We start from the raw sequence: 24,376 nt of genomic DNA on the forward strand, positions 1-24,376 counted from the left end.
AGGAGGTGAAGGAGGCAGAGGGGGAAGCAGAGATGTAGGAATATAAAGGTGAAGACTAAAGGAAAGCCCTGTGGAAGGAAAACACAGTATTTCCTACCTCACATGATAGTTGTGAGGCTTAATAAATGGCTCAGGGCAACACACTAAGCTGTGAAACACAAAGCTGCAACTATGGGAGCTAGGAAAGCAGCATGATCATGGACTGCATACCATGCCTTGAAAACTACTGCCTGACCTCCCTGCTCCCTTGATGCCCCTTAAAGCAGCCAGCCACAGGGAAGTTCATCTGTATGAAGACAGTAGCAACCTGCCACCTTTCTACAGGACACTGTTCAGCCATGAAAGCACATACAGCCTGGAACCCTATGGCCAAAAGGAGGCCTCCTGCTTCCCTAGGAGAATCTGCCTTCAAAAGAGCGGGGGAGGGGGTGAAGACAAAGAGCAAACCAGAGAAGAGACAAGAAAAGGATGTAAATTAAACCCACAGGAGTCAGATCAGGGGTGTTTTTCTCAGAGCTCTGACACACACACACACCCCGCACAAGTCACTTCACCTTTGTGCCTCAGTTTCCACATCTGGAAAAAATTGACTAATTCCTCCCTCCCGGGTCTGTTGTGAGGCTTGTTTGTAAGGTGCTTTGTGTTCAGTGGATGGAAGCGGCCACCAAAGGGCAAGTGGACATTTCTGAACTGTGGCCTGTCACCAAAGTAAGTTACTCACATAAAAAGCATGCTCACAGGGCAGACACTAGACAGAGTCAAGACAGGCACTCCCACACATACCCATAACCTGACCGCACTGTGCTAGAGCTCCTCAGACCAAGTAACCCACTGCCAGTACCTCTGTCACACAGCTGCCCAGCTCTCCACCACCCCCTCCACTTCCACTACCTCATATTTGCCATTTCCTCTCATTCAAACAGAGATACCAAGAGACCTGAGAGCAATCACACACTCACCACCCCCATTCTGCAGTTGTGTTTTACAGGTTAAACACAAAAATCCAATCAGAACATTGGGTTAGGGAAGTTCCCAAGATACCTTCATGAAGTGCCCTGATCTTACCCACCCAGCCCTTCCCCATCTTACTACACCTGCACAGTAGTTACCTAAATTAATTCCCACCCATTGAGATTTCGCTGATGGCTGAATACACACAACAGTTCATAATGAGCTACCAGGCCTGTATGCACTCATTTCCTGGAAGTGTAACAGACATGAGGCAACACCCATAGGCGTTGATGCACACCTGAAGCATGTGCAGGCAAGCTCCCACAGACAAATACTAACCTGGACCTCCAGGTGCAGATCTGCTGCTTACCAAATAAAGTGAGGAATTGGCTGATTGCACCAATGGGGATGAGATGGCTCAGGGGACTGATAATGGGATATGCAGCTTTTCATCTTTATGCAGCGCCTGCATCTCCAGCACATGCTGGTGCTGACTGACAGTCATGACTACCTGACAGTGACTGGGTGGTCTCTGGGAAAAGTTCTCATGCTTGTTGCCAAAGGACAAGAATCTATATTGAAGGCCATAAATCAAAGGGGACCAATTTATACTTGACAGTGCTCTCAGAGGTCAAGGATTGAATCAGCCATATACTCGACTCCCTTCTCACTCTTAGAGGCATGGTTCCTTCAGATCAAGGGAAGGCTGCTTGAGGGGCAGTGTTCACAGCTTGCACTGCTATTACTCCTGATACACCTGCTCTGGGGATAAAGGATGTCAGAGGCTAGGGCTGTCAATCAGGCAGCTTTCACCTGCGCTGAATTCATTCAAACAATTTGAAGTGAAAGAGTCCTGAGTTCTAACCTCCATCTGCAACCAGCCTGGGTGGACAGCTCCATGTTGCTTCCCACAGGAGTCCTGATTAGATGCCTCCCTGCGGGCGTTCTCCTTTAGGGAGCAGCACTCATACAGAATAAAAGCCACACACTTCTGTTGTTCAACATTGGTTGTATTTAAGAACTACATTTCAGAAGGTACCATGTGTTTCTCTCACACACATACATACATAGCTTTCCAAGACCATGGCAGGGGCACTGAAAGCACAGGGTGGAAAGGGGGGGGGGGGGGGGAAAAGAGTCCATCAGTGCATTGTAAACTGAGCTTTCATGCCAGTCAAGTGCAGCAAAAACTGTTCTGACACTTCAAAGTTAGACCTTTGGCAAATAAAGAAAAAAGGGTCCCAAGGTTCCAGATATACCATCCTCTCCCTTCATGAGCCCCTTGGAACTCCCAGCCTGGGCTTCAGGAGCTGGTGGTGCCCAACGAGCTGCTCAGAACACTGTCTGAGACTGCTGTGCTCCCAACATTGGCACGCAGGTGAGATTCCAGTTGAGTGTCTTCCAACCAAGGGCAGAGACACTGCACACACCAACAACTCTTGGGAAGGCTTCACTTTCAGCCAAAGGCAGAAGAGGGACCTTTCCCCCTCCCCCAAGGCTGAGCGTTGACACGCATCCAGCTGAGTGACCTTCATTCTGATCTAGACAGTGCTCCGGAGAGGAAGTTTATCTCCTGCTGCTCTCTTTGACCTTGGTTACATACTGCTAAGTCAGGGACACAGGGGTTTTTGGTAACAAGACTCCTGCTTTGTCCCATAGCACCTCTCTTGGTACCAGAGCCACAAATAGCGATGGTCAACAGCTAGACACTGAAGCTCCATCCAGATGCTGTCCAACAACTCAGTTTTGCTGAGTCTTTCTTCTATTCCTGCATAAGAGAAGTTCACAGTAAACGGTACAAGAGTTGTCCCAGCACAAGATGGGACATGGCAAGCCATGGATATCATTCTGTTTCCCAAACGACATCTCCTCCCTGGGCTACACACTTCACAGAAACCCAAACGTCACAATCAGCCCTAAACAGGCAAGGAGACAAAGCACTAGGAAACATAGTGAAAAGAACAGCCTTCACTGGTCAGCAGGGTGAATTAGATGGAATCCAAGCCAGCTTCGCTAATCTTGATGATCAATTACAATCGTGTTCAGTACACAAGTTTCCCACCCAGGAACAGCAGAGCAGTGCAAGGCAAGGCAAGGCTCCATGTGAGTTTGGAAGGCTCTGCAGGGAAAAGGACTAGGAAGGCATGCTGGTTTTTCAGGGCGATTGCCAGGACTCTAAAAGGAAGTTCTGCTGCTCCTGTAGCCTCTCTCTTCTCATTCTGAAAACTTCTGTGCCAAGTATGAGAACACAAAGGATTCAAACAAAATGAACACAGGTATGAAACAGAGTCTCCCCACCTCCTCACGTGACCATACAAGGAAGGGAGCAACACAACAGCCTCACAACATAACACACAGAGTTAATCAGTAAAGGGCACTTTCTGTGTTTTGTCCAGGAAGCCGGCACCCCCCGGTGGAGAAAAGGGAAGCTGATTTTAACTGGGCATTCATCAGTCTCAGGGCCCCAGGAGATCAATTTTGACATGGCTTCATCATGGGAGACTTGGTGAGTGCCCTCGTAATCTCTGTCTCCCTCACCATGTTACATCCACTTCTAACCATGCTGCAGCTTTAGAGAAAAGAGGGAGACCTTCACTCCTCAAAGAGCTCTGCTGTGAATGGGAGAGAGGAGGTTTCCTGTGACCCATCTGACAGAGGCAGGACTCAAAGGGTGGTGTTGTGTGCACACACACTGTATGGATTCAACTTGATCACCCTGCTAGGTACCAAGCTCCCAATACCCTGAGCACTGCATCTTGGTGGGGGGCTGGGGGGTTTCCAAACCATCTTTCCAGTTTCTCCTCAAACAAGTCATCACATGCTCATTCCTGCTGTCCGACGGTGCCAGGACCCAGCAAGGACAAGACCTCTAACACAACAGGATCATGGAACCTAAGGCTTCCTGCTATCCAGACTGACTGTCCCAGATTTCAGGGGTACTGCGTCCACTGCCAGCACCATCACAGAAACCCAGCCACTGGGCCTGAGGAAACAAGACCACTCCTGGCTCCCTTCCAAACTGTTCTTTCAACACTTTAAATTAAAATCCAAAGAAGGAAAGCATTCGAGTGCCAGACGCCACATTCCTCGTCTCGGCAGACAGGGGAAACACACACTTATTGGAAGCTGGATTCTTGCTCACTAAGTGCAGGTTCTTTCTTGGGAGATTCAGTTGGATGACAGTGAGGGAAGGGGGAAGGATGTGGGCTAATGGTTTTGCAGTTCCAGTAGTCCCCTTAATTGTTGTGGAACGGGACAAAGATGGGCCAGGAGCCCATCAGTCTTAAGTGCTGCGTGCAATACTAGCGCTCAGTATCTTCCATTACTCGTGAACGAAGCAGCTCCACCGTCAGTCACCCAGGTGGCCAGGGACTAGTCATACCGACCCTTAATCATCATGTTCAACAGGGGACCCACCTGTTCAGGGCAAAAACATATTGTTAGCCATGGCAAGTGCACAGCAACAAGGGCAGCACAGCCTGCCGCCTGACTACCTCAAGCTGTTATCCCATCAACTCCCACAAGCTAAGCTGGGCCAGGCCGGGCCAGGCCAGAGAAGGGGATCTCAGAGAAACACAGATTGGGCAGAAGTGGAGCTGGTTATTCTGCCCAGTTAGCAGTGAACCAATCTCCTGGTATGATTCAGAGGAGATGTCAAATGAGTCTTGATCGCTTATGGTTATTAAAGATCCCCTAGCATCTTCCACAAGAGTTAAACACAGTGTCCGGGCCAGTAGTGGCAACTTTCCTACACAAAATCCCACCTGCAGTTTCAACTGGATACAGTTTTCTTCACTTCCTGTTCTAATCTTATGCCACACTGAACAGGGACTGCTTTATTTTGGAGTGGAGGAGCATTTCCTCTGTATCACCAGTAAGGTACTCTGGGGGTCACTTAAAATCACAAGCATTATAGAAAGCGAAGACAATACTTGTCCCTCAATCCTAAGGTTTGGCCTGCAGTTGAGGCTGCTCCTATTCCTCAGCATTCCCTGTGACTAGCTAGGGAAGGAATCTCTCATGTGTTAGTAATGAAAGGCATTTTTCTTTGAATCATCCAGATAGCAGGCAAATCGGATAAAGAACATTTGTTGACATTATACAGAGATTGAAATGTTCTTGCACTAATCAGTGGTCCAGGACCAGTGCTTGGAAGGGTTTATTGGCCATGAAAACATTTGTATTCAGCACCTAGTATTTCAACCTCCAAAGAGATAACAGCCCTTCAAAACCAGATTCTGATTCCCAATTTAATCCACTGGGTCATGAGATGCCAGCTGGTAAAAATCATATTGGGACTCAAGGGGGGGGGGGAGGGGGGGAGCAAGGTGGTATTCAAAATGAGTCAGTTCTGAGGTCAAATCTCTCTCAATCCGCCAGAGGGGGGGGGGGGAAAAGTGTATCTCACCAAAAAACTGATTATGGAGCATTTATTTATCACTCTCCCTGCTCCTGAAATATCACACTTAATGTTGTCATTAGTCCCTCTGACCAGCATGCTTTTCTGCCAGCATCTACAACCAAATAGTCTCTGCGCCCCATAGCTTGCGCTATTTCCCAATTTTTACACTATGCCACGGGGTTGTACTCATCAGCCCAAGCACTGTAATTTGAGGATCTCAGCCTTTTGTGGCCCCAAGGACTATAAGGGTAGAAGATGAAGAATTGCCACTAGTGCTGTGTCACCCATCCCCATTAATATCACAGGCAGCCTCAGATGGTTTGCTGGGATCCAGAGTTCTGCAGTCCACACTTGGACATTTCAATGGCGGTGACAGCATCTCTAGCTTTTACTTTACCTCTTGTGGGTTTCCCAGGGCCTCTCCCAGCATCTTCTCAATGTTCCTCATTATCGCCACTTTCTGATGAGCCTTTAAGGGATACTCAATTCTCTTTGGGGTGGGCGCACCCTGAAAGTAAAAAGAAAGAACACCTCATTGTGTCCTTCCTGAAATGCCTCAGCCTTACCCCAATCTTAGCAAACAATGCAACTCACACCCAAGCACCCTGGCTATTCAACTGCAATACCCCCATGCCCCAGGGGAAGAAACCAGCTTTTTGCTAGTGACAAGTCCTTAATCTTGTATATAAGAACAGGTTAGAAGAATACACGTCAGGGACAGTCCAATCTAGGCATACTTAATCCTGCCTCAGCACAGGGGGGTGGACTAGATAACCCCTTGAGGTCCCCTCCAGCCCTACATTTCTATGATTCAGGCAGTAAAGTTCTCCATGCTTGGCAAAGTCTGACATCCTGTCTTCATGCTGGGGTGCCACCGAGACAGTGGGAATCCTACTGAATAATGGGCTGCCACAGGAGTGCAGATGGACATGTGCTTACCTTGTACCAGAAGTTCACAGTGATGGTGGTTCCCCCATTCAGCAGAGACTCAATGTGATGCCACCTGCATGGAAACCATACAAAATGGGCGAGTTACTATATTAAAAAAAAAAAAAAAAAAAAAAAAAAAAAAAAGAGCTACACAGACAGACCTGTTGGATGCAGGCCAGAGTGCAGGAGAGGCACCTTGGCATGTCACTCAGTCACCAGCACAATCCCTTGAACAACTCCCCTTAGTTATTTAAATGTGTATTGCTAGAGCACAACTCACTGTAGTATGCGAATGCCTCATGCACATTAACAGATTTATCCTCAACATTCAGAGGTAGCAGATATTATTACTCCCATTTCACAGATGGGAAACTGAGGCACGGAGTGGTTAAGACTTGTCCAAGATCTCACTACAATTCTGTAGCTTGGCCAGAAATAGGAGCGGAGATCTCCTGAATCCCAGTGCAATGCTTTAACTAAAAGACCACCCTTTCTGTCTAAATCCCTTCCCCACTTCTCCCAGCTCATTGGATCCTCCTTACCAGTACATAGGGATGTAGAGCACATCACCCGGGCCTACCACTGTCTCATAGCCAACCACGTTCTGGAAATTGGGAAACTTCTCATAGTCAGGATTGTCAAAGTCCACCTAGCAGATCAAGAGAGACAAGGATACAGCACTGATCAGCCAGAGGCCGGAAATTCAGGAGTGCACTCTGCTCCGACAGCAGCCTCTATTGCAGATCAGTCCTGTGCAGCAGCTACATTCCTATACAGCGTACCAGTCACACACACTTCCAATTCCTGCAGCACAGCCCAAGGCACATCTGCATCAAGTAGCTCTCTTGGAATATAACAAGGAGTCTGGTGGCACCTTAAGACTAACAGATAACTGTTAGTCTTTAAGGTGCCACCGGATTCCTTGTTGTTTTTGTGGATACAGACTAATACGGCTACCCTCTGATCTCTTGGAATGTGTGTCTTGTTAAATCATTAAAAGAAAGAGGGGAGGAGGGAAAGGTACAAGAGAGGAAGCAATGTCCCTGCTATTTCCCTTCAGTAGGAAATGCTTATGACTCAAAGAAAAACTTCTTTGGACCAAAGCAAACAAAATAATAATACTGGTACCATTCCAGAAGAGTTATGTTCTGTGGCTGATAAATGCATCACTCAAACACCCAAAGCACAGTGAACAACACTTGGCATTTCTACAGCATCTCAAGGTACCGCCAACATTCAGCTTCGTAACACCAGTGTGCTAGACAGAAGCTGGGAAAACTGAGGCACTGAGTCTGACGTGCCCTACTCAGAACTAGAGCTCTGTCGGCTCCAACCACTAAAACATATGGCCTCACAGTGACACTAAAGAAGTCTAATTCATAACTCTGATGCACAACAGAGGCCCATTTTCCAACAACACATATTGATACCAAAGGTAACAACTAGTGTGGGTACTCTAATGGCTCAGCACCAGGACAGGGACTGGTACATTTTACTGATACTGGCATATCCCCCATGGAGCTAGTGATTTTTATGCATGTGCTTTTTTGGTGTGTAGTAGGGAATACAGTAACTCCTTGCTTAACATTGTAGTTATGTTCCTGAAAAATGCGACTTTAAGCGAAACGATGTTAAGCGAATCCAATTTCCCCATAAGAATTAATGTAAATAGGGGGGGTTAGGTTCCAGGGAAATTTTTTTCACCAGACAAAAAACTATATATTATATAGATATACACACAGCACACGTTTTAAACAAACAATTTAATACTGTTCACAGCTATGATGATTGTGAAGCTTGGTTGAGGTGGTGAAGTTAGAGGGTGTAAGAGGGAGGGATATTTTCCAGGGAATGCCTTGCTGCTAAATGATGAACTAGCACTCGGCTGAGCCCTCAAGGGATAACACATTGTTGTTAACATAGCCTCTCATCAAGGCAGCATGAACAGGAGGGAGGGGAGACAGCATAGCAGACAGACACACACCTTGTGTGTGGGAGAGAGAGAGAGAGAGAGATGAACACAGCCCCTTTAAGTAAGCTGACCCACTCTTAAGTGCATTGTCTTTTTAAGTGGATCAGGAAGTTGAGACACCAAGCTCTCTCTGTCTCTCTCCGTCTGTGTCCCCTCCCTGCTCTATATGGAGAAGGGGTAAGCGGGGTGCAGGGGGACACCCTGACATTAGCCGTCCCCCCCCCCCCTTCACAGCAAGCAGGAGTCTCTGGGAGCAGCTCCAAGACAGAGGGCAGGAGCAGCACATGGCAGTGGGAGGCGGGACAGCTGAACTGCCGATTGCTAGCCTGCTGGGCGGCTGCAGCACAGGGGACTTAGGGGAGCGGGGAGCTGATGGGGGGTTGCCAGTCCACCCTGGTTACAAGGCCCCACCAGCTAGCTGCAACGGGCTGCTCTTCCTGCAAGCAGTGGACAAAGCAGGGAGCATTGTATAACTTTAAACGAGCATGTTCCCTAATTGATCAGCAACGTAACAACATTAACTGGGACGACTTTAAGTGAAGAGTTACTGTAAATCCAGTTTACTATAAATCTTATTCTCACCTGGCTCTGCCTGTCACATGGATGGTGCACAGGGTAAGGGTAGAGGCATTCAAACTGATCTGGAGGGAACAGGATACACCGCTTGTAGCCCTTAATCTGAGCGAAGAAGTTCTGCTGCTCATCATAGTGAGCTGGTGTCACATTCCCTGCAGAAAGAGACTGATAATCTCTCACATATACTTTAAAGGCTTGGGCAAAGGAACAGGTTATAGGCCTCACTGGGGCAACAACAAACTGCCATACATGTCTATAGAACTATATGGAGGAAAGGATCCTAAAGCACTTTACAAACCACGCATTACAGTAGGGCTAGCAACTGCTAGAGTTAAAGTTACAGAACAGTTTCCATTTTAACCCCCATTCTCAGTTGCTCCCAACTCTCACTTTTCAGGATGAGTTTTTCCAATTTGGTCTCAGACTGAAGGTAACATTTATGGAACGTTTTAAGAAAACCTGCTCAGCTGTTTGAATACAAGAGTGGGAAAGAACTTGTTTTTAAGAAAACCCAATAATTTAAGAACCTTGATGTCTGGAGGAAGTAAGATGAAAACATGGCATAGAAACAGCCCTCTCTAAAAAGGGCCTTGAGGGGCTGTTTCTATGGGAGGGGAAGATAGTGGTACATTTGCATGCTTTGCTCACAAATTTCTTTCCACTACCATGAGATGCCAAATGAGAGTTCCCGCACAGCAGGTCTTCATAACATAACTGTCCCTCCCCTTTCTCTGATAACTATCTCACTGCTGGTCAAAGTAACAAGACTCATTCTTTCGGTTAGACTTCAGAGTCAACTAGCCCTTAAAACAAACCCTGGACACCACTCTGAGATATTGCTTCTGTAAAGTGCTCAAGTAAGAAACAGGGGTGGCTACGTCAACTATTAGTTCAAAACACACTGCACAACTCTTGGCTGTATCAGAGTTGACACTTCAGGGAGTAATTAGACACATAGAAATTTATCTTCCAGCAACTACAAGCAGAGGGATACTCTCCTGACCCTCTCTCCACATAAGACAAATTATAGATTGTGTGTACAAGGAGCCCCCCTTAAAGCTACCTGTGCTGCTTCAGAGACACTCTGCAAACAAGTGGTAAGTTCAGCTGAAAGTGACCCCCAGTGTTGAAATTCACCAGAATTAGCCAAGTCTCCCTCAGTCCCTTCAGAATCAACACTGGTTGCTTACCTTCCATGCCGATAAGCAGCAAGTTGGAAGTCAGTTGCCCCCAGCCACGCTTCCCTTGCTGCTTGTTAATCCAGTTCCAGTTAAAGCCCAGGAAATCCACCACAATCTTCCTTCCAACCGTGTCATTCAGGGTCTGCTGCAGATACAACCTGTATTTCCCAGGGGAAAAATTAGTGTTAAGCATACATGTGGATACACAGGCATCTTCTCATCCACCCTTACAGAGATGTCTTTCCCTGTCTTCCCCCCACACACACACATACACACACTCTCCACACTAACAGCGTGGATTTCATGTATGTGGAACATGTGAAGAGAAGACCAATATCACAAGTTAACCTCAGAAACTGCCTGGAGAATTACATGTCCCACTCAGCTTTCTGTGCAGAAGAGGGAGCTCTAGTTCTTTCAGAAATTCTACTCTGTCACCAACAACAGTGGCAAGGAAAACTACAAGAAATGTAGGTGTCTGTGGAAAGGAAAAAGTTCCAAAAACCTGAGGGATCAAACTTCACCTGCAGAATTTCCCACCATAGGAGGAAATTAAATCTAATTTAGGTCAAACAGTAATCGGTTGAGTAAGGATTTTGGTATGAGTGGGGCTTTGGAGCAATCCAAAACAAAATTCTGAGATCTCAGAGGAATGGCTAGAAGAAACACTAACCAGCAAGTGCAGCAGGAGAAGGAAGCTTAAATCCCAATCTATCATCAAGCAAGCGACTGTACAATCAAGCAAAGTTAATCAATATCCCTCAAATTTACTCGTCCACTTACTTTCAGTCACTAACCACCAGAGGGGCCTCTCTGATTAAAAGTTTCTGTGGGAGAATGTCTGTGATGGAATATAGCACATCAACCTCAGATCTCAGCTGGTCAGACACCAAGGTGCCTTTAGTTGTAGGGGACCAAACTATCAGAGACTCTGTCACTGCAATCTCAGCAGTGCATGCATTAGACACCCTATACCCATATTCACCAGCAAAGCTGCTTAAGTTCTGTGATAGGTTTTTCCCTTTCAGATGGTATGCCAGAACCTGAGGGGGAACTGAATGGCTCTGAAAACTGGTAATGGGATACAGAGCCATTGGGTAGTATATAGCTGGTTCAAACTCGGCCAAGGTTAATAGCATCCATGTTACCATCCAGTGACTGCTTGGTGGCCTGTTGAAAGCAGCTGCTGGGATAAGTCTAGTTGCTAGTGGATAAGCATCCACATAAATATTGCCAGCACAACTGCCACTAATTTGCATCGTTGCTAGCAGTCTCAGAAGAGAGGCCATGCAATGTACAATAGAGACTGAACACCATTCCTATCTGCCAAGTCAGAGCTGGCATACATTGGTGGGGCAGCATGGGAAAAGTTGGATTGCCAGTGGGTGACTTTTCTAGGGATCATGGCCTTTAGCCTTCAGTGCTGCCAAGCAAAGCATCTTTCACCAGCACTTTATTCCCGCCAAAGAACATGAAAGTCCAATCAGGCAAACACTGAAAAATTCTGTGATAAGTGTTTCAAAGATGTCTGTCTACATTTAACAAGTGGATGACCAACCCTAGCACACCTGAGACCACCCTCCTCCAACACTGAATCTGAGGAGGAGAAATCATTGTGAAGATGAAAAAAAGCAGGTCCAAATGCGCTCTCAAATCATTTTCAATGCCTAAACCTCAACCTATCACCCAATTAAACCTGTACAACTGGAGAGCTTTCCAAGTATCACCTACCTCTCACCACTCCCTTGCTGCTGTATTTCCTGGAGTCTCTCCACAAACTCACTAAACTTCATCTCTTCCCTGTTCGACTTGGGCTTGAAGTTCTTGAAATTGGCCATTTTCTTCTCATCATAGTACAAAAACTTGTATGTGCTGGCGCTATACACTGAGAAGTCCCCATTGCCAATGTTCTCCTGGAGGTAGTCCAGGTTCCACTTCAGGGCGGGATACACCAAGTTTGTATCTGTCAGGACCACTGGCTCCTAGATAGCAAAAGAAAGCACATTGGTTCAAGGATTTCTGGAGAAACTGGGAGATAAATAACTCATTATCACAACCATACAGTTTCCCTTCTGAAGCAGTAGGAAGGGGGAGGAGGAAAATCAGGCAACAGGGTCTGGGAAGAAGGAGGAAGAAAGTCCCAAATAAACAGACTCCCAAAAATACAAAAAAAATTAGGAACTAGCCACCACTTTCTAATGACACGCTCACAAAGGAATGCCAGATGCCACTAATCAACTCTATAAACAAGCCATAGAAGCATGTCAGGGAAGGATACAGAAATTACAGTATTTGGTTATACCACATGGTCTTTCTAGTCCAATATTCTGACTTGGACAGCAGCTAGTACTAAGGATAAGACACCCCCATAATACATCGAGTATGAGATAGGATATGAATACTCCACACCACCTTATAGTGGTCTTGGGTTTGATTCCTGGACTGGTGGGTCTAGGAATGATGCTGAAGAAGAGTGCTCTGTTCCAGGAAAGTAGGTAGAAATATTTGTATTGATCCTTAGAAGCTCCCTTGGTAAGTTAAGGAGCAGTGCTGAAATCTGAAAGGAACCAGTCTCTGTCTCATCCTCCTCCAACAGAAAGATCAGGCTGAGGCACAGGCAAAGAGATAGCAGAGTTTATCCCATTTCCTAGATGGACACAGGTGTAGTCAGAATCCTCCCTAGAGGGAAATTGCATCTATCTCCCCTACACCATAAACAGTTACTTGAAGACACCCCAGCCTTTTCCATACTTCTTCCCACACATACTCCCCAAACTTCCTAAGAACCACGCCATGTTTCTAAGGGCTAGTCTACACTAGAAGCGCTACATTGGCGCAGCTGCACTGATGCAGCTGCACCACTGTAGCGCGTCTGGTGAAGACACTCTCCCATCAGCATAACAACGCCACCTCCGCAAGAGGCCATAGCTATGTCGGCGGGAGAACATCTTCATCAACAAAGCTCTGTCCACACCGGTGCTTAGATAGGTATAATGTACGTCACTCGGGGGGAGGGGGAGGTGGCTTTTTCAGACTCTGAGCGACATAAGTTATATCAACATAAGCGGTAGTGTAGATGAGCCCTGAAACTTGCATGCTCACTTCCCTTCTTATGGATTTGCTTCCATGAAACCACATGTACCTCAATCATTTCATAGACATTAAAGATGGGGAAGCCTTACTAAATCCCATCTACTTTGAACCATGACAACGAGTATAGGATTGGTCCCTACAGTACTGTCTTCAAATTGGTGACAACACCCAAATTTGGCATCAAAGTCCAAGTTTGTAAAAACATTACTTTACAAAATAAAGTTTTCATGATTTACATTCCAGAACAAAGATCTAACTTTCCCTGAAGCTTTCGCAACTGAAACAGGGCAGCAACTGACAGAAAAGCTGACTATAATCAAAACGGGAAAACAAACATTAATTTTTCAGTGTCCAAATTGAGAAAAAAGGGAAACAGCCAATGTGAGAAGTAAATGATAATTTAGTTACTTTCAATATTAATGTTGCTGTTTACAACACAAGAAATTAAAGCACTGCTTACAGTGAATGATCTTGTACATAGCAATGACTCAAGTGGCTTCTCTTGGGAGGTGATCCCACAGCCCAATTCTCTCTCCTTCAGAAAGCTTTCCCCATACCTAACCTACATTTCCTCTATAATCTTCTCTCCTTTACTCCTAGTTCTATCACATATACCACCTTCAGAAATCCCACTCTCTTGCTAGGTGCTCACAGCCTTTAGAGACTTCCCCCGTGAGCCCTTTAATCACAACACATAGATCCCTGGGCTGCTAAACCCATCCAGAGTGAGGCAGTGGGTGCTCACACCTGCTCACCAGAAACCCCCAGTGCACATGATCTCCCCACACAAACACATACTCCTTGTCAAATACACATCACCCCCCCCAATCACCCCAGCCTCCCACCCATCACCCCCAGGGCCTTGTCCCCACACACCCCCAGCACCACCTAGTGACCCCCCCTTGCACTCTGTACCTCAAAGTAGCACCCTTAACCCCCATATTCAGCATTGTCATATAATAATGATATGTTTTGTACAAACTATGCCTTGTGAGGTATCATTTTGAAAGGCTTGATCTGTTGAACATTAACATTCTGTTGGATTATATGTACTATCATTGTATGTGAGGTTATGAAGTTTTGCTCTGTGTGTGTTACTGAAATATGTTGTGAGATTGGGAAGACCCACAACCAGCTTTTTAAATACAACAATGGAGTAGCCAGAAGTGTCGATGGCCCAATGAAGAGAATCCACTTTCCCAACAACCATGTCAGAGAAACCACATATACAATGGAGACTGCTTGACCCACATCATAGCAAAAGATCTTTCCAGCAAGCTTGAAGAAACTATAAAAGAGGGGAAGTGACATCATCACTTGGCCTCACTCCCCCCACAACTCAACACCTGGAAAAAACGTCTAGAAGACAAAGATTTTGAACTGGGGAGGGTGGTCCTGGGCTGGAGGCATAGGCACTGACTCCGGGGGTGCTCCAGCCCCAGAACACCCACAGGACAAAAATAGTGGGAGCTCAGCACCCACCGGCAGCCCCACTGAGCAGCTCCTCCCCCTCTCTCACAGCACCTCCTGCTCATGGTAATCAGCTGTTCAGCGGCATGCAGGAGAGGAAGGAGGAGGAGGGTGCGCTTGGGGTAGGGGGTGGAATGGGGCAAGAAGAGGCAGGATGGGGTAGAGAAGGGGCAGGAAGAGGTGGGGTGGGAGCTTGGGGTAAGGGGTGGAGTGGGAGCAGGGCCTGAGGCATAGTGTGTGTGTTTGTTTTCAACAGACACACACACACACCACACAGAGGCAAATGGCAAATCACAAAGTTGGCAACTCTGGCTGGAGAAGAGTCCCAGGCTGTGAACTGAGGAACTACACTATCTGTCAGTGCGAGACACTGCTTGATTCAAATCCTGTTTAGTTTATAGAACTTAGACTGCAAATTTATTTAATTTTTTAGGTGACCAACTTTGATCTCTATGCTAGCTATTTATAATAACTTAAAATCTATATTTCTATAATAAATCTGTGTCATATTTTACCTAAAACAGTGTGTTTTGGTTGAAGCACTTGGTAAATCTCTGCTCAGTTTACAAAGGCTAGTGTGTGCCCTCTTCACATCGAGGGAGGGACGAACTGGGTAATGAAGTTATACCGGCCAGGCTTCTAACCAGGGCAAGACTAACACGGCTGCTACTCTGAAACAGGGCAAGACCGTACAGCTCTGAGGTCCTAGGCTGGGGAGCTGAGGGGAACTGGCTGGAGCCTCTGCGTTGTTGGTCATGGAGTGTCTGGGAGAAGCATTCATATAACTCAGCTGGGTGTGTCCCTGCCTGTTGATGTCTGTGTACGTGCAGCACCCCTCAGAGGTGTGTAGCTTGACACAGCATCACAGTGTGAGCGATGCCCCAGGCTGGTGGGACAGAGGCTCAGCAGCCCCACGGTCCATCTTGCCCCCCAGGACCCTCCCCACACCCAGCGCTCCCCACCTCACCCCCTAAATGCCCCTTGTCAGACTGGCAGCCCGGGCACCTCGTTCTCGATCAGCTCCTCGGCGCGGGGGTCGCTGTGGCTGAGCCGGGGGATGGGCTGCGTCCGGAAAGTGTAATGGCGGAACTGCGACTCGCTCCAGCCGGGCCCCGCCGTCTCCTCGGCCTCCTCCCGGGCCCCGGAGCCCCCCGCCTCCGCGGACGAGGAGGAGGCCGCCGCCGCCATCGCCGCCTACACCGGGAATGGAACCCGGAACCGGAAACACCCGCCTTCCCCTCCATAGTGAGGCCGGAAACAGAAAGAAAGCCATAGAGAGGAGAAGCCCGAGGGGCTCCAAAGAAGGAACAACGAGAGGGAGCGGCGCCCGCAGCAGCACGGGAGGGAGAATTGCCCTGGGGAGATGCTAGAGCGCCCCCAGCGGTACAAAATGAGAAGGCAGCAGGGAGAGGGTTAGGTACCTCAGGATTGTATTCAATAATATAAGGCTCCAATTGAGGAAGGCCCAGATCCCCAAAGATATTTTAAAAATTTACTAAAGCTAATGTTAAAAAAAATTATATAATACATAGATTGGGAAAAGAGTATCTGTACATATGGTTATAGTGCTTAGATTATCCACAAAGTTAATATTTAAAAGTCAGATGATACACAGAGTACATAATCAGCAATAACCCGAATATAGATGAATAGATTTAACAATACAGTTTACATATTAGAATCTGAATACTCTAGGGTTACCATATTTCAGCAAGCAAAAAAGAGGACGGGAGGAGCCCCGCCCTGGCCCCGCCCCTGCCCCTCCCACTTCCCGCCCCCCTCAGAACCCCCAACCCTCCCCCCCGCTCCTTGTCCCCTGACTGCCCCCTCCTGGGACCCCTGCCCCTAACTGCCCCCAACTGCCCCCCAGGACTCCACCCCCTACCTAAGCCTCCCTGCCTCTTGTACCCTGACTGCCCCCTCCTGAGACCCTCCCCCCATCCTATCTGGCCCCCTAGGACCCTACCCCCTACCTGTACCCTGACTGCTCCAACCCTTATCCACACCCCCACCCCCAGACAGACCCCTGGGACTCCCACGCCCCATCCAACCACTCCCCACCCCCTGACAGCCCCCCCCCCAGAACTCCCGACCCATCTAAACCCCTCTGCTCCCTGTCCCATTGACTGCTCCGATCCCTCTCCCCACTCCTGCCCCCTGACAGCCCCCCCCCTAGAACTCCCAACCCCCCCTCTCGCTCCTTGTCCCCTGACTGCCCCCTCCTGGGACCCCTGCTCCTAACTGCCCTCCAGAACCCCACCCCCTACCTAAGCCTCCCTGTTCCTTATCCCCTAACTGCCCCCTCCTAAGACCCCCCCTAACTGCCCCCCAGGACCCTACCCCCTACCTGTACCCTGACTGCCCAAAACCTTATCCACACCCTCCCCCAGAAAGCCCCCCCCGAACTCCCGACCCCCCCCCCCCATCTCTTGACTGCCCCATCCAAAACCTCCCTGCCCCTTCTCCGGCCCCCTGGCCCCCTTGTTGTTGGCCTTCGCCTAATGTCTCTGTGAACTTGCTCAGGAACCGCCTGAGCCGTTCGTCCCGGCACGCTCGTCCCGGCAGGCTGGCTGGCAGGGGAGGAGGAGCGGGGCAGGAGCTCCAGACTGCCGGAGGCCATCTGCAAATGCAGGGAGGGAGGGAGGGAGTGATCTCTGGCTGTCGGAGCCTCATGTAAGTGGCACCATCCGTCCAGCTGCCCTGTTAGCCTGCGGGGGGGGGGGGGGGGGGGGGGGGAGAAGTCCGGACATTTACAAATGATTCCGGGGGGAATCCGGACGAATGGTAACCCTAGAATACTCTGGTACATCACTCATGAAAAGTTGTATGGAGATTTGGTTGTGGAAAGCAAAATATAATCAATGAGTAGAGATTGTCCTTCAGTAATTGAGAATTAGGTTGGTTCAGAGGCAGATTTACCATGAAAGAAACAGTGCAGTGGCATGGGGCCCACAATGACAGGAGGCCCCCAAAATGCAAGACAAATCTCATCTGACAACCTGCCCCTGAGTCCCGGCCGGTGGTGCAGCAGGAGACCCGCTGTCCCCCTCCCCACAAGGGGTGCGCAGGGACGTGCCAGCAGCAGGGCTAAGGTGGCTCCCTGCCCACGTTGCCTCCTTCCCTCCACGCCACTCCCGGAAGCAGCCAGCATGTCCCTGTGGCCACCAGGGGATCTCTGTGTGTGTGTGTCTCTCTCCGTGCATTGCCCCCTGCCCCGACTCCGCAGCTCCCATTGGCCGGGAACTGCGGCCAATGGGAGCAGCGGGGCGGTTCCTGCGGGCAGCGGCGCTCAGAGACCCCGCTGCCCCTCCGCCTAGGAGCCACTGCCAGAGGGGTGTGCCGGTCGCTTTGGGAGCCGCACCGCCCCCCTGACCTTTCCCATACCCCAACCTCCTGCCCTAGCCCAGAGCCCGCACCCAAACTTTCTCCCAGAGCCCTCACCCCCTCCCACACCCCAACTCCCTGCCCCAGCCCAGAGCTCACACCCAGTACCCAAACTCCCTCCCAGGGTCCGACCCCCACATCCCCCCTGCACCCCAACCCCCTGCCCCAATCAAGGTACCTCACTTTATTTTCATTTACTTCCTATTACTTATCATATAGGAGGAGGATGGAGAAAAAAAAAAGAATGAAAAATGGGGTGGGGGGGGGAGATGAGAGAATGTTCTTTTTCTTGGCTGGGTCCCGAGCGGGGGGCCCAAATATGAAGCTGCACACAGGGCCCCCCTAACTCTAAATCCACTACTAGGTTGGTTGTCTATTTAGAAAATACTTACCTCATTGATTGTGTTTTACTTTCCTGACTGCGCTTCTCATCCGCACTCCAGCTCATCCCTCCTGGTATTGCCAATGTCCAGTGATGTGTTCTATGTAGATGTCCCTCGACTACTTGATGGCATCCGACACCATGAGTTGCCGCACCAGCCGAGTGTAGTGCTGACCGATTCTGCATTCTCTCAGTAGTCGCTCGTTACTGGGGTCCCATGCGCCTAATACTCCGACGATCAGTGCGTGTGCCTGGACCTGGTAACCCTTAGCTCTCAAGGTTTTGGCCAGAGGGGCATATTTCTCTACCTTTCAAGCTCGGGCATCGAAGAAGGCTGGGATCGTGTTCTAGAATGGCACTGTGACGTCCACCATGATGATCATCTTCCGGTCCTCGCTGGTGATGATGATGTCGGGTCGCAGTTGGCTGTCGGTTCCGGGGATGGTGGAGTTTAGGGCAACCTTCCCCACGGGTGGCGAGATGGCTCTGGCCAGGCGATCTTGGATGGTGTTGTGTCGCAGCTGCCAAGCTCTCAAATGGGGCTTGCAGCTACACAGGATGTGGGGTAGAGTCTCGTTGGCGTAGCTGCACTTCCTGCAACGCTTGTCCCAATTCCCATGGCGGATGGCTCCGTTCAGTGGTATGCAGTTGAGCTGGGCCCTGTGGCTGAAGCTCCAGTCGGCAAATCAGGTGAAGCTGCCCCCAGGGAGGAAGTGGTTGCTGGCATCCCACTTGCACGTCATCTCGAACGCCTTGCCCTGGTCTGGCTTCCGTTTCAGGTTTTCCCACATATTGGCAGTGGATGGCATCCTTCAGGGTCCTCTCCAGCATGGTTCTAGCCCTCGGAGTGATGATAGTGTGATCTGTGGCACCAGGACTCCCAGTTCCTGGCGTTCCTTGCACCATGTCCAGTGGCAGCTGATACGCTTCTCCAGTCGTTGCGTAGCATTGCGGGCACGAGTCCAGAGCGAAGCAAAGTCTCCCCTGTCTCTTCCAAATTCACCTTCCAGCAAGTATTAAACTCCTATTGATTTCTGCGGGAATTGGGTGGGAATACCTTCAGGAAATGGGTGCAAAACCTTCAAAGACATAACTCTGTCCATGTTCTACGAAGTGCATGCTTCAATACCACTGAAGTCAAGTTAAGCACATACTTGAGTGCTTCAGCAGAACCAGGACCTAGGGCTGAGGTTTCTTTGGGCTGGATAGGATGGCTCCACGCACAGGTTTCACAGTATTAAAATGTTGCATGTTACTTGCAGTCTGGCCAACCCCATGTGTTTAAAAATCATGAGTTAAGCCCCAAAAATCACAGTTGATTCAAAAACCATGAGAATTTAAACATAGTTAGCTTTCAGCTTCTTTTGATTTGCCGTCTGTGTTTTGAGAATTTAGAGGTCATGTTTTCAACCTTCTTCCACCACTATGAATGCTAGAAACTTGCTTTTTTTAAAAAGAATGAAAGCCAAGATTCTCACATAATCACAGGACTTCAGGAGCTGAGGCTTTATGAAAAATACCAGATAATATCACAAGATGTGTGATAAAATCATAAGGGCTGGCACTTCCTTGCCCACTAGAAAAGCACTGGGATTTTTTTTTTATTATTATTAAAAGGATCAGAGGAGCTACAGCAATAGAAACAACATTTTCATACTTGCCCTTTTTCCCCCCTGCCCTTTTTTTAACGCCACTAATACAAGCATTCTAGAGTCACTGCATTGAAGTTCATCCCATCCTTGCTGTTTGGAAATTCTTCCCAAATGAAGCTGGAATTCAGAACCATTTAATATGAGTTAATGTTTTTAGTAGGTCTGTCAAGCGATTAAAAAAATTAATCACAATTAATCGCACTGTTAAACAATAATAGAATACCATTTCTTTAAATATTTTTGGATGTTTTCTACATTTTCAAATATATTGATTTCAATTAAAACACAGAATACAACGTGTGCAGTGCTCACTTTATATTTATTTTTATTACAAATATTTGTGCTAAAAAAAAAAGAAATAGTATTTTTCAATTCACTTCATACAAGTACTGTAGTGCAATCTCTTTATCATGAAAGTTGAACTTAAATGTAGAATTATGTACCAAAAATTAACTGCATTCAAAAATAAAACAATGTAAAACTTTAGAGCCTACAAGTCCATTCACTCAGACAAACAAGTTTGTTTACATTTGCAGGAGATAATGCTGAGATAAAGTGAGAACAGGTGTTCACATAGCACTGTTGTAGCCGGCATAGCAAGATATTTATGTGCCAGATGCACTAAAGATTCATTTGTCCCTTCATGCTTCAATCGACATTCCAGAGGACAAGTCCATGCTGATGACGGGTTCTGCTCGATAACGATTCAAAGCAGTGCAGACCGATGCATGTTCACTTTCATCATCTGAGTCAGATGCCACCAGCAGAAGCTGGATTTTCTTTTTTGGTGGTTCGGGTCTGTAGTTTTCGCATCAGAGTGTTGCTCTTTTAAGACTTCTGAAGGCATGCTCCACACCTCATCCCTCAGAGTTTGGAAGGCACTTCAGATTTTTAAACCTTGGGTCGAATGCTGTAGCTCTCTTTAGAAATCTCATGTTGGTACCTTCTTGGTGTTTTGTCAAATCTGCAGTGAAAGTTGTCATCAGATGTAGTAGGAAGAGGGTCTGAAACATAAGCCCATGTATCAGAGGCCTGGTATGAGACCTGAGGCCTGGGCTAATGTTTCAGGCCCTCTTCCTACTACAAAAGTGTTCTTAAAATGAAAAACGTGTGCTGGGTCATCATCCGAGCCTGCTATAATATGAAATACATGGTAGAATGTGAGTAAAACAGAGCAGGAGACATACTATTCTCCCCAAGGAGTTCAGTCAAAATTTAATTAACACATTTTTTTAACAAGCTTGATCAGCATGGAACCATGTCCTCTGGAATGGTGACCAAAGCATGAAGGGACATATGAATGTTTAGCGCATCTGGCACGTAAATATCTTGCGATGCCGGCTACAAAAGTACCATGTGAACACTTGGTACTCACTTTCAGGTGATATTGTAAATAAGAAGAGAGCAGCATTATCTCCCGTAAATGTAAACAAGCTTGTTTGTCTTAACAATTGGCTGAACAAGAGGTAGAACTGAATGGGACTTGGAGGCTCTAAAGTTTTACATTGTTTTGTTTTTGAGCACATTTATGTAACAAAACAAAACAAAAAAAAGCTACATTTGTAAGTTGCACTTTCACGATAAAGAGATTGCATTACAGTACTTCATAGAATCGTATAAGATTAGGGTTGGAAGAGACCTCAGGAGGTCATCTACTCCAACCCCCTGCTCAAAGCACGACCAACCCCAACTAAATCATCCCAGCCAGGGCTTTGTCTTGTATGAAGTGAATTGAAAAATACTGTTTCTTTTGTTTATCATTGTGACACATGGCCTGAAAAGGTTAAACATCCTGCAAAATAAATTACTCAAATTCAACCCTTAAAGACATGTGGGGAGATAATGTTTGTGTATTTACATATATATGAGTAGGGTCAACAATGTAATCAACAGTCCCTGTCTATGCTGTATTCTGATAATTCAAAGATCAAAAGAACATCCTAACATTTAAATGAATTGTAAACATGGGATATCTCTATATATTCATCTCTCTTTGAAATGTATAGCAAATCATCAGTGAATGGTGGAGGAACAGGTGATTGTCTTATATTAATTTGTATAGTTAAGTACCGGTGATAGACTGCCTTATGTTAATCTGTGTGAATAATTAATGACAGTGCTTAGTAAGTAAGGGCCTATTGTTCCCTAAGGGACTCCAGATTGTCAAAGATGACCTGAAATTGTATAAACAGGATCAGGACCCAAGGATCCTTTATCTCAGCTCTGCTTAACCTTCATCAGGAGAAATTTGAGTCATAAAATGAGATCCCAGTTAAGCTGGTACACCCTGAATATGATATTGGACATTGACTACAACGTATGAACTAAATTCTAAAAGAACTCTTTGCAACTTCAAACCTCACCATCTCTGCCATGAATCTGAACCTCAAGAATCGAACTCATGTCTGCATGTATATTGATCTTTTAACCATACTCTCTCCCTTTTCTTTATTAAATTTTAGTTTAGTTAATAAGAATTGGCTGTAGCGTGTATTCGGGTAAGATCTGGAATATTCGTTAACCTGGGAAGTAATGTGTCCAATCCTTTTCTTTTGTATGATGAAATAAGATCCAGAAATCTTCATCATATTTGATTTGGGTACTTGGATGGAGGCCTGAGTCTGGGTTACTTCAAGGGAACAGTGGTGTTTGTACTTCTAAGTAAACAGTAAGGTAATAAAGAAGCTGTTTTATGATGGCTTGGTAAATCTAAATATTGAATTATCCACCAGCTTTGGAGTTTGTCTGCCCCATTCCATGCAGTTCACCATAATTGGGTAACCTCAGGTGGTCCGCACTGGGACCCCAGTCACAATCATTTTTAGAGTGCAAATATTTGCACTAAAAATAACCATATAAAGTGAGCACTGTACACTTTACATTCTGTGCTGTAATTGAAATCAATATTGTTAATGATGGAAAGAAGGAGCAGGAGGACCCAGAGGCGGATTGAGTAAACAGACTTCTTTATTGCGGTACTTGTTCCCCTCGACCCAATTGTTGAGTAAGCCCCAAATTAATCATATCACACTTTTTTATTTAAGTTAATATGTAGATACCCACATTTAATACAATGCCCCCAAACCCTTTATTTAATATAATGCCCACATAATGAATATTAATAGCTATATACTGAATTTAATTATACCCACCCCTGTTTACAGCATTAAGCATATTATACAGACATTTTTACCTTGAAGATACATTTCTTTGCAGTAATTGTAGCCACAAGTTCCCTTAATCAGCAGTTCATAGGGGAGGGAGAAAGGTGCCATGACCCCGAGCTCGTTTATGTAGTTGGGAGAGGAAGGGAGGGGGAAGATACCCTTTGTGTGAAGAAGTGTTATCCTTCGGACAACCATATTCCTTATGCAGCTGCAACACTTATCTATTCTTAACAAGCAGAAGGGAAGGGGAAAGGATGGCAAAGCAAATCTATCAAGCCAAGAAATAGTGCTTGCCTGTGCCTTACTCCCTATTACCAGGATAGCAGTTACCCAGGTCTTTACTTAACCCTTACATACCCTGTAGCGACATGATGACTCACTGGTGGCACCTCCTGCTGGTTATCCTGGGAATTAGCTTTGTTTCCAGCTCCGGAGCACCCTCTGCCCCAGCAGTACCCCCACAGATGTCTGGGTCTCCCCTCCCCGGGGAACCCCCAACCCTCTACCCCCACCTCACGTCAGTCTATGGCCACTGCCAGTCATCAACTAGCCCCCATTCCCTGGGGCAGACTGCAGTGTAAACGCCACTCATCATAGGCAAGAGGGGTTTGAACCTGCTGCCCTTACCTAATCCCTGGACTGCACCTCTGCAGCCCCAGTGCCTTCCTTAGGCCCTTCTCAAGGCCTGCTGGAGCTCCCCAGCCCCTCTAGCCTTTCTCCAGCCCTGTTCCACTCAAGCACCCTATTGCTCTCAGGCAGCCAGGCCCTTCTCTCTCACAAGCTAAAGAGAGACTGCCTAGCAGCCCTTTTATAGAGCCAGCTGTGGCCTGATTGGGGCGTGGCCCCACCTGTGGCTACTTCCCCCAATCAGCCTATTCTTACTGGTTCCCTGCCACAGCCCGCTCCCAGGGCTGTTTTAGGCCCTTCAGGGCAGGAGCGGGGTTACTGCCCCACTACATACCCCAACAAATATATTTGAAAATGTAGAAAAACATCCAAAAATATAATAAAATTAATAAATTTCAGTTGGCATTCTATTGTTTAACAGTGCGATTAAAACAGTGATTAATGGCAATTAATTTTTTTAATCACGATTAATTTTTTTGAGTTAATCATGTGAGTTAACTGTGATTAATTGGCAGCCCTAGTTTTTAGTTTCTAATTCCTCTTTGTTGATTCTAAGGCCTGGTCTACACTAGGCGTTTATGTCGAATTT

The 24,376-nt window shown here is 47.1% G+C and overlaps 1 protein-coding gene across 1 annotated transcript; it reads right to left on the reverse strand.

The window, feature by feature from the left end:
* Positions 1–1,913: 1,913 nt before the first annotated feature.
* Positions 1,914–15,763, reverse strand: HIF1AN (hypoxia inducible factor 1 subunit alpha inhibitor). The gene is made up of 8 exons (XM_065407435.1): positions 15,581–15,763; positions 11,744–11,994; positions 10,022–10,170; positions 8,838–8,983; positions 6,826–6,932; positions 6,293–6,356; positions 5,751–5,861; positions 1,914–4,368 (listed from the first exon to the last, which is right to left on the reverse strand). Exons 1-8 carry the CDS (start codon positions 15,761–15,763, stop codon positions 4,324–4,326), a joined length of 1,056 nt encoding a protein of 351 aa, XP_065263507.1. The 3' UTR covers positions 1,914–4,323.
* Between the last annotated feature and the right edge of the window lie 8,613 nt (positions 15,764–24,376).

The sequence above is a fragment of the Emys orbicularis genome, chromosome 7, assembly GCF_028017835.1.
Source record: "Emys orbicularis isolate rEmyOrb1 chromosome 7, rEmyOrb1.hap1, whole genome shotgun sequence".
Taxonomy (NCBI): domain Eukaryota; kingdom Metazoa; phylum Chordata; order Testudines; family Emydidae; genus Emys; species Emys orbicularis.

Coding starts and splice junctions, on each gene's coding strand:
- HIF1AN (XM_065407435.1), bottom strand. CDS start 15,763: ATGGCGGCGGCGGCCTCCTCCTCGTCCGCGGAGGCGGGGGGCTCCGGG. Junction 11,995..15,580: donor AGGAGCTGATCGAGAACGAG/GTGCCCGGGCTG, acceptor TTTGCTATCTAG/GAGCCAGTGGTCCTGACAGA. Junction 5,862..6,292: donor CTGTGAACTTCTGGTACAAG/GTAAGCACATGT, acceptor TTTTACTTTCAG/GGTGCGCCCACCCCAAAGAG.